The sequence below is a fragment of the Magnolia sinica genome, chromosome 3, assembly GCF_029962835.1.
Source record: "Magnolia sinica isolate HGM2019 chromosome 3, MsV1, whole genome shotgun sequence".
Taxonomy (NCBI): Eukaryota; Viridiplantae; Streptophyta; class Magnoliopsida; order Magnoliales; family Magnoliaceae; genus Magnolia; species Magnolia sinica.
The window spans coordinates 114,401,895-114,413,117 of NC_080575.1; the positions used below are offsets into that span (position 1 = coordinate 114,401,895).

At 40.1% G+C, this 11,223-nt stretch overlaps 1 protein-coding gene across 1 annotated transcript; it reads left to right on the forward strand.

The window, feature by feature from the left end:
* The first annotated feature begins 3,893 nt into the window (after nucleotides 1-3,893).
* On the forward strand, nucleotides 3,894-10,758 carry LOC131240829 (large ribosomal subunit protein eL20z). Its single transcript, XM_058239316.1, has 4 exons — nucleotides 3,894-4,266; nucleotides 8,753-8,819; nucleotides 9,335-9,449; nucleotides 10,346-10,758. Exons 1-4 carry the CDS (start codon nucleotides 4,071-4,073, stop codon nucleotides 10,403-10,405), a joined length of 438 nt encoding a protein of 145 aa, XP_058095299.1. The 5' UTR covers nucleotides 3,894-4,070; the 3' UTR covers nucleotides 10,406-10,758.
* Nucleotides 10,759-11,223: the final 465 nt, after the last annotated feature.

Sequence of the window (11,223 nt, forward strand, 5' to 3'; positions counted from 1 at the left end):
AACCCATAATCATTTCCACATCCTCATCAATTCAATTCAAAATTCATAACAATAAGTTGCATCTACTTCCACGTCTATTCAATTCTCCATTTAATTCAAATTTCACAAGCAAAATTTATTGAAAGAGATAAATACATTAATTCACAATCAATATCAACTATAATAAAATTCACAACACGGATACAAAGAAGTAGTTGCCTGAATGACATTTAAATTTAATTACATATTTTTTGGAAAAAAAAAACTAAAATTCCTAGACTCTCTTTTTAAATATAATATTTCAGTCCTCGACTTTTATGGGTGTTTTTTCGATATGAGTCACTTTCTCATCCTTGACTATGGATCACCCGGTCCGCTTTCGATTACTTCGACACCATCTCCCTCTATTACAAACTTATACATTCTACATTTTCATACTTTTGGATGTGGATAAAGATGTGAATATGGATGTGGATATGGATATGGATATGAGTTTGAATTGTATGGATCCCCTGAGTAGTGTGTCATGATCCACATTGCTTAGAGGGGATCTACCCCCAGGTGAGATCTATACTACTCAGGAGATCCTTATAATTTAAAATTCACAACCACATTCATATGCACTTTCACATGTACATTCATACAATTCAATATTGACAACTACATCCAAATAGACACTATAGAAAACAATATTGACATTCACTTTCACACACACACACACACACACACACATGTATACACTTTCACATTTTTTACACCACATAATCCATATCCACATTTATACAAATTCGCTCCACTTCCACTTCCGTTTCCACATTTTCATTCATACAATTCTACATTTACATTCACTTTCACAATTTTATACTATACAATTAAATATTCACAACCAATGTACTTCCACATACACATACATACAAATCCACCTCCACTTTAAATATCACGTCCACTTTCACATTTTCATTCTTATAGATCAACATTCACATTCACATCCGCATCCACATGCACTTCCACATTTTAATTCATTTAATTTAAAATCCACATCCACCAAGCACACTCTTACTCACATTCATATAATTCAATATTTACAATCCACAAATACATCTACGTGCACATTCATTCATTCAACATCTACAAAAGGGTGCCCAGGTGGAATCCTTAGTCACCAAGTGGTATCCATAATGGGCCATGTGGGATTTACAGTGCCTAGTCAGGATTAGTACTAGTCAAGGGATCCAGAATGCCTACGTGCGATCCACACTAGCAAATGTTTAAAAAAATCACACATGTACTCTTACCTTTACCCATCATGCTAGTCGCACTCTCTTGAAGGAAAACTTGAAAAACTTGAAATTGATTGGTGATACGAAGATTGTTGCTGAATTGAAGGTATTATCACCTCAAAATGTCGCCAGAATGTCATTGGAATGAAAGTACTATTACCGTAAACACATCGGATAATTGTCAGAGTGGGTCTTGTAAAGGTGGAAGTAATGGTCTTGACTGTTCTCATCAGTGGTGGTGGTCCCATCTCCCTCCCCCCCCGATTCAATGGTGGTGTTCCCCCCGCTTTCTCGAATCGGTGGTGGTGATGGTCCCCTCTCCCTAAAAAATTCAAAAACCTGAAAATGGGTCTCCCCATATATATGCTTAAGGAATGATATTGTGGGGGCACACTGTGCATCTCCATTGAAATCCATTTAGAACATTAGCGTAGTGAAATAATTTTAGGATATGACTCTAACATTCGGAAAAGAAGATATCAAAGATGAATCACATCAGAGAAAAATAGCTGTAAGAAAAATGACACCGTTATTGGATGCTATAGAGCCCTCAGATGAAGATGTGATTAATGACTCCAGTGTCCAAGGATATGAAGTAAATAAACGGATCAAATCTCCCAAACAATAAGCTTATTTGTGATTTTGTGGAGCTCATAGTCTCATTTTCTAAAAAAGACATTAGAAAATAATGGCCTTATAGGCGAGTATGTGGGCAAAGGGGCAGTTTGATTTGAAAAGGTACAAAATATTATCTTGGTACTAGAAAAATATAATCTCATGAGAAATTTATCATTTTATCCTTATATCGTTCCGAAACTATTACAATAAAAATTCCTAAAAGGGCACAGGCCCTCTCGACAGATATGTCAGAGAAGAGCCAATATCTTGGAATAATCTCCACCGTGAACTTACACTATGACTTATGAATATGGCCCATCTATCTAATGGCCCTCGAACGGATGGCTAATGCTTCTAGAAAGTCATGCCTGTTTAAGAGATTTTATCAATCGCTTTTCTTCAATTTACCATTGTTAACTACTTCCATTTTCTACCTTCTTATTGACGGTCAACAATCAAATCGTTAAAAGCTTCCCATGGATGCAAAAATTCAGAGATAAACATACAGCGGACTCGATTGATACGTAACCATGCCTTGTGTACTGCAAATCGGATTGCGTACTGAGTAAACTCAGTTGGGCCCACCTTGAATGCACATGTACTATCCACTCCGTCCATCAGTTTTTTCATCTAATTTAAGGGGTTGATCCCAAAATTGAAGCATATCCAAAGATCAAGTGAATCATACCACAAGAAACAATGTATATAATGATTTCCACCATTGAAACCTTGCTAGGCCCCACAGTGATGTTTATTTATCATCCAACCTGTTCATGAGATCTTTAAGACATGGACGAACGGTAAACACAAATATAAGTTTGATCCAAAACTTCTATGGCTCCTAAGAAATTTTTAATGGTAGAAGTTCAAATCAACTGTTTCCTGTGGTCTGGTCCAATTGAACATTTTATATGATTCGTTTTTGGGCTCAAGAGCTAAAATTATCTTGGAAAATGGATGGACAGAGTGGATAAAATAAATAAATTAAGGTGGACATAACAGAATTTACTCAGTACGCTAAGCGTAGTGAGTTACTAAGCAATCCGCTTCCCCTGTACTGCGGATATGGGTGTACACGAATCGAGCTAGCTCGGTTAGCTCGCTCGAATTGACTCGAAAAAGCTCGATTCAACTTGGTTTGAAGCTGAGTTCAAGCCGAGTCGAGCTGATTTTTTGAGCTCGAAAATGAGTTCGAACCGAGTTCAAGCTGGCCCCAGCTTGACTTGATTCGGATCGAACCTGACTCGAATCGAACCAGTTCGGTGACTTGGTTACCTTGATATTGATTTGCTCACTAAGTGTTTGAAGAAATGACTCAAGGAAGTGTGGCTAGTTGCAATGAAGGTATGTATATGAAACAAATATCATTTTTTTCTTGAATTTTGTGTTGCTTAGAAGGTGTTTAATAACATACCTTTTTTAAAACGTTGCTATTGTTGTTTTGCATATAGTGAGATTTTGAACGTGCAGGCCATGTGTTTGCGAGAATATTGCATATGTGAACTTGGCTTGAACTTGGCTTGAAGTAGGCTCGAATTGGCCTGAGCTGCTGATTGAACCGAGCCGAGCCAACTAGTCAAGCTTGAGGACCGCGCTGAGCTGAGTTGGAGCCAAGGTAAGCTAGTGGCCAAGCCGAGTTAAGCTGAGGCCAGCTAGACTCGGTTCTACTCAGTAGACACCCCTAAGTCTGCGGAATCCGAGATGGCTCCATCTTGTTCAGGTTCTTACTACACCGTATCTTGAGAGGAATTCGTTTGCATGTTCCAGCATGGGGAGCCACAAGTGGGGCCCACATGACCTGTAGTATAATGATCAGAATCGTCCATTTTCTTGACTCAAAGCGATGTTGACTACGCTAAAAAATTACCACACTATCTGTTAATTAGTTTAGAACAATGGAAAGAGAATTTACAACGGCTCATATTCGGCTTGAAAAAAATCAACGATTAACGTCGTCATTGAGGTGGGATTAGGGGAAATAGCGTATCTACAGTAGTATATCTATAAATGGACGGTTCTAGTACTAATCGGTAAAGTCAGCATGTGGCCCCAGTGGGTGGCGACACACGCTGGATTCTGACACGCGACAGACGCAGAGCGAACCCCATCGTGGAAGAAGAGACAGAGTCTCCTCTCCTGCTTGCGTTGGCTTTCTCTAGAAGGGGAGAAGGATCAGTCCATCGATCTCGGAAGATGAGCGAAGAAGGAGAAGGGAAGAGCCGAGGAATCGACACTGATCCTCAGCACCAGCACCACTACGGAACGTTTCAAGGCGTTCCGTCCTACCCTCAGCCCGCGATCGGATTCCCTCAGCCGATTCCTCCGCCCGGAGCTGTCGCTCCTGGTCCTCCTTACTATCACCATTCCCATGGCTATCAAGCTGTTCCAGGTCTCTCTCTCTCTCTCTCTCTCTCTCTCTCTCTCTCTCTCTCTCTCTCCCCCCCCCCCAAAACCCTAATTTTGCTCTTCTTTCATGTAGCTGAACAAAAAACCTAGATTTTTGTTCTTTCTTATGCTTGATTTCTAGTCTTGACTCCAGAAAGCTAATGGATTTATACTTCCGAAAAGTAAAAATCAGTGAAGAACTCTCTCTCCATGTTCTGCACTAAAATCGATGATTGATGCACTGCATTTTTTTATTTTTTATTTGCAAATTGACGGAAACGTCCTGGATTAGGTGATCCGGGCGGCCGATCAAAGATTGCGCCCATTCGAGGGTTGTGATCAAGGATATTGTCCTTCCAACCATCTAGATTGAAGATTTGAACTGCTTAGAGGGTTTTGATTGATCCAACGGAAGATCTGCGGTCCTAGTGTGCATTGCGGACGGCGTTAATAGTCATTTACTGAGTTGTTAGAGTTGGAGAGGGCTGTTGCGCATTGTGCTCACAGTCTCTTTTGATTCTTCAAGTTTCTTCTTGCATATGAATTTTCCACATTGTCTGTTGATTGTTTGTTTCTACTTTCTGGTGCTTAGCTTCATGATTTCCCATTTTGTTTCTGTTGTTTGATTCTAGTTGCATTAGTAGGACTCCTTTAGGGTAGAGGGAGAAGGGGGTCAGTTTGGCCAATTCAGAAACTGAGGGTGGTTTATGGTAATTTATAGAGAAAAGAAGGCTACTGAAACATTTTACAAATTGGGAAGTGTAGGGCAGAATTCAGCAATTTGTGAAGAGAAAATAACAACAAGTTTGATAACTTGCTTTTATTCACGGCACAATATCAGAGACATGCTGCCAAAAGTGGATAAAAAGAAAGGCTAGAAATTCCAGACCTAGGTCAGCGTTTGGGAAAGACAACTGAAGATGGGAGAGATGGCTTTCCTCTAGATGATCAAGCACAACCAATGTCAGAGTTCGGGACATAGGGAGGCAATGTATAGGGAACATCCGACCGAGAGGTTGGAGGATATATCCTCAGCTAGAGCTGTACACGAGCCGAGCTAGCTCGAAAAGTTCGCTCGGCTTGGCTTGATCTAGCTTGGTTTGACTCGGCTTGAACGGTGACTCGAGGCGAGCCAAACTTCTTGTGAATAAGCTCATTTGAAAATGAGCCGAGGTCAAGCAGAGTGGATATTCCTTTTGAGGGGGGACCTTTCACCCGGTCCAATCACCAAGATCATCCAGTGATGTGCGGGCTGGATTGTTTCTTGGTTGAAATGAACTGGGAGAATGTCTTCCTAAATTCTATTAAGACCATCCTTTCCAGGCCAATCTTGGACTGCAACCAGTATTGCTGGATATCGTTTCTTATTGCGGCCGAGGTCATCTAAGTTCGAAACAGATGACTTCGGTTGCCGGGGTTTATCAATATGGAGGAATGGTGGCTTGGGTGGGTTGCAGACTGTAAAAAGCTGCACGGTATTGAATCTAAACTTAAAACATGCACCAAGGAGGCAAGGAGCTGAAATTCATTGAAGCAGCCAAATCGGAGTTTATTCTCCGGTGCACTGAAGAGCTGGATAATCTTGAAGCTGCAGGAAGTCTAAGTGTCAGAGAGAAGGCTGAAAGGGTGGAGCTAAGGGAATGGAAATTCATCATCCCACAAGAGATGGCTTGGAGGCAATGGTCTAGAGTGTTGTGGCTAAAGGGAGATCACAATACAGCTTTCTTCAATGCATAGCAAATGCTAGGAGAAGAAGGAACTTAATCAGTAATCTAATAGTGGACGGAAAATTGATTGTAAAGAAGGAAGAGATCCAGAATTTGATTGTGGAGTTCTGCAAGGAACTCTATACCACAGACCTAGACTGGATGGTGTTCAGTTCTACAGTATCTTGGAGGAGGAAGCTACCAGCTTAGAATGCCCTTTACCATGGAGGAAATTAGAGTGGCGATTTTGGACATGAATAGTGATAAAGTGCTGGGGGCAGATGGGCTTGCGATCAGGTTCTTTCAAGCCTGCAGGGAGTTTGTCAACTAGATGTCATGGAGGTCATGAAATAATTCCATGAGAGGGGCAGACTCAACAAAAGCCTGAATGCAACTCTGGTCTGCCTGATATTGAAAAAGCAAGGAGCTGTGGAATTGCAAGATTTCCGACCCATCAATATTCTTGGGAGCATCTACAAAATCGTTTCCTAAGCTCTTGCAAACAGGTTGAAAAAGGTTGTTCACTACCTCATTTCACCTTTTCAGGAAGCCTTCATCATGGACTGGGAAATCCTAGCTGGTATCCTAATCCCTAATTAATGTATTGATTCAAGGAAGATCTCCAAAGTTACTGGTGTTGTTTGCAAAGTGGTTGTGGAAAGGTATATGATAGAGTCAACTGAGGCTTGCTAAGCTACATGACGAACAGAATGGGTTTTTTTTTTTTTTTAAAAAAAAATTTTAATGGAAAAATTGATCATGGAATGCTTGTCCACAGCTCACTTCTCCCTCCTTGTTAATGGAATGCCATGTGGATTCTTTAGGAGCTCGAGGGGATTAAGACAAGGAATCCCCTATCCCCCTTCCTATTCCTTCTGGTAGTGGAAGGCCTCAATAGTCTATTTGTGAAAGGGGAGATGAATTGGCTGATTGAAGGCATTTGGGCGGGAAGTCTGTTGATATTGCATCTCCAATTTGTTGTTGATATAATGGTCTTCCGCAAAGCATCATTGCAAGAAACTGACAACATTTGCTTCATTCTTAGAAGCTTTGAAGCAATCTCGGGTCTCAACATGAAGTTAATTCTTCGAAGCAATCTAGGTTCTTAGTCAATAATGGAGAATCCATTAATTTTTGTGAAGATGAATGGCTTAAAAAAAGCCATCCTGCCATCAGTTTTCCTGGGCTATATAGACTCCTTATGGAAAGGCATATCTCAGTGAAGGACTGCATGGATTACACTGGAGAGAGGCTGACTTGGATATTGCGCTTAGAAGAAACCTTAAAAGGAAGAGGAATTGGAGGGATTCCAGTCTCTCCTCAGTCTTTTAGGAATTTGCCTTTCTCTTTTGAAGGAGGACAAAAGATTGTGGAAAGAAGACGCCTCTGGAAGATTCACTGCTAAGTACTTTTGCTGAATGAAGCCAAGTCGCAGATCGCTGCCCCTCTTTGGAAGTTTCCCACCCCTCCTAAAGTGTCAGCTTTCATGTGGTTTGCAATAAATCAGAAAATCATCACAGTTGATAAGCTGCAAGGCCATGGTATAGGACTCCCCAATTGGTGTGCCATGTGTGAATTGAATAAAGAGTCCTGTAACCACCTCCTTCTTCACAGTCCGGTTGCGAATGCGTTATGGAAGTCTTTCTGGAATTTGGAATTTGTTGGGCCCAGAACGGTTAAATTGAAGGAGAATTATGCAATGGAGCTATAGTCCATTTTCAGGGGAAGTGTGGAAAGAGAGGAATAACAAAATTTTCAAGGAGGTGCTGGTTCCTCTTGAAAATTCGCTGATTGAGAAAGTCAAAGGATTGGTAATCGATTGGGCAGCGCTGTATCTGGCATTTGTGGGAACGTCTGCTGGAGATATTGGGGTCGAGTGGTGTAATTTGTCGGGGTGACCTTGGGTCTCCTTCCTCAGTTATATACTTTGTTTAACTGAGGGAGGTTGATGGCCCCTGATCTCTTGAGGGAGGGAGAAAAGAAAAAAAAGGAAAAGAAGAAGGCTCTGCGTGGGTTGGGGGAGGGAGGGAGGGAGGGAGGGAGAGAAGGAAAAGGGGGGGAAAAGGGAAAAAGAAAGAAAGGGCCTTGCATAGGTGGGGGGAGGGAGGGAAAAAGGGAAAAAAAAAGGATAAAGAAAGAAAGGGCCTTGCGGGTAATTGATAATGGACATCGGCGTTTGTATCAATTTATCATCCTCATAAAAGATTACAAAAATTCAATCATCATCTGGGTATTTTAGTCAATCAGCTCCTCTCATCCCTCTACGGGTCGATTTCCAACACTAACAATTTATTTATTTTTCTTGCAAGTCCCTTGTGGTTACATGACAAAGTATTGCATACAAAAAACCTTTGATCACATTGGATTTAGTAAGAAGATGGTTTTAGGTTCAATTGTTGTGTGCCTCCGGAAGAGTATTTTTTCTCCCTCACTGCTCGCTCATTTACGCAAAATGCTTGCTAGTGACCCCTCTTTAATTAGTAAGAAAAAGGATTGAACTATGATCCTTTTTTTCTTATCTCCATTTTCTCCTTCAGTATTCGTTGAGAGATATATTTGAATTTTTGGTTAATTCGGTGTTGAGAGATATTTTATTAAAGTAGAATGTACTGGGAATTAGATATCAGTAATATATATTAAGAATGCAACCTTTTTTTAAAAATCAAGTTGTTGAAATTTGGTACTATGGTGATATTTACATAAAAAGGGTTATAATATTTAGATTAATGTTTTCCATACAATTTCCCAATTTATGTTCTGATGGTATTCAATGTTATGTTGCAGTTGTTGAAGGAAGACCTGTAAGAGAAGCCCGCCTTCCCTGCTGCGGTATTGGTCTCGGCTGGTTTCTGTAAGTTCTCTTAGTTTATTATCTGTTCTGACATTTTTTCGCTCATAAATTGCCATTTGAACTTGTTGCTTAAATTTGTGAGCCACGTGGAATTGAGTTTTACTACTGATAAAAAAACATTATTTTGAGTTTTGCACTTATTTGTTTACAGCTTTCACTTTGTTTTAGGATTTTTACTATGGGATTTCCCCCCCTGGATGATTAGAGGAAAAAAAATAAATCCCTTTTGAATTTTCTCATGCTCTTGTTCAGGATTTCGGTCAAAATCAGTAAACCTACGGTGTTTCTGTATTAAAATGCAAGAATTCTTGATAACACAAATCTGAAATGTTTATGTAAATGATTTCAAAATGATGTTTTTCAAAATCAGGTACATTTAATGCATTTGACTTTTTTGTTCCATCTTATTTCTGTTTCTTTCCTTTTATATTTCCGCAGTTGAGTTATTTCTTCCATCTTTTTTTTTTTTTTTGTCCCAATGAAGGTGAATGGCTGATGATATATTTGTTTGTAAGGTTCATCATTGGTTTCTTTCTTGCTGCTATACCGTGGTACGCTGGGGCTTTCATTCTCCTATGTAGCCGAGTGGATTACAGAGAGAAACCAGGGTATGCTGCATGCACAATTGCTGTAAGTATATATTCCTGTTCTAATATTCTATGTACTTGCCAAAAGATCTGCACGGTCTTTCTTTGTGTAGTCTCTTGTTTTCAACTTCAAGTTACCGTGTTCATTAAAGAAGTTACTTCCCGGGTCGTTTTGGCTCCTATGTTGTAACTCAAAAAGAAGAAGAAGAAGAAGAAGAAGAAGAAAGTGATCCCTCAAAAGTTGGGGGCTTGGTTGTCATCATGAACTAAAGTGTCGCCACCCCTGATTTGATCAGTTCTCTGTATCATGAGTTGATATATTGCTGTTTGCTTCAATCGAGGGCCTAAAGGAATGTTCATCCCATGAACATCTGAGCCATGTTTTGAAGCTTATTCATCATTCTATACAGGGTTTGTAAGTCATGAAGTTTTTGTACTGGTTGTCATGCTTCAAGAGAGACTGGAACATTTGCATTATGTGGGCAGGAGGTGAGCTATGTCTCAGTTGTTAGCTCTATCCCACCCTCTGTTATTCAATTGCTCCAATGCAGTCAATCCTTGCACTTTCTATATACATTAAGATGGGCCCATGACTCACCTCCATCATTGGTTATGGCTTGAATCGTTATAGATCCTCCATCAGTGGTTATGACTTCGAGTGATTCTCCTGATATCTGTGCCTAATGTAGTCTGTGAGAATTAATCTTTTTGTATTGAATAATGTCATTCAGTTCCTCAGTATGTTGTTAGTTTGTTCAAATAGTTTCTGTTGGTTTCTGAATATTTGTCTTCCATCCGTTTCGTTTATGGTTCTTTAATAGATTGAATGAGATTGCTTCTCCTGTTTCTCATTACTTAGAAGTAGAAAAAAGAGGATATTTATGTTCTCTGCCTCCGGGCTTTCCAATCGAGAATAATTCTGTGATTTTTCATGCACAGGCTGTTCTTGCTGCAATTGCTATTATTCTTGGGGTGACCAAGGGGACTCATACCTGGTGACTGGTGGAAGCAGGTTGTGGAGTACCGAGGATTTATGAAGTGCACATGCACTCTTCGAAGTCCAGAAAATAGCCAGGTTACTTAATTCAAAATGGCCGGACGTGGTTTTCATATTTTGCGTGGAAGTCGTCCCTGAAACTCATTGGGTATTTGTGTATGTTTTCTTGTATGTTTCTTTCTCTGTTTTTTCCTTCCCTCTCTCCACTTTGCCAACCGTGCCATGTCGTGTGTATTTGTATATCTATATTTTCTTGTATGAAACTTTATCTTGTATTCTCTCACCCAATGTATATGTAACATATTGCAAAACATTATATCTAGAAAAGAATGTCTATATAGTTTAATGTCGATCAGTTTATCTGTATTAGCTTAAGACGGTTCCATTTTTTCTCTTTGCTTTGATTTGTGTGTGGAGTGCTTAGAAACGTCTCAACTGACAGATTCGTGGACATCTAATTGATGGTCAACGTAAAATGACATTCAACAGACTGAATTGCACCAACAAATATCCATTGATCAGAAGTTAAGGCCATCCAATTGATCTCATTTTTGGATTATGATCGACTTCCACTTTAGGTCCCACAACTTGGACGGTCTGCCTTATGCTATCTGGCCGTATGTATAACTTATTAGTCATATGAAATCAAATTCTGCAGGGGTACCAAAGGCAGTAAACCTGAGAACCGGATTTGGTCGGGCTGCGGAAACACCAAAGTATGGTGATGCCCTCACTTGGAGGGATTTGATTGGTGAGGTCCTGGCTTGGCAAGATTTAATTGGTCCAGCAATGTTGGTTGAGCAACTGAACTACTTTCAAA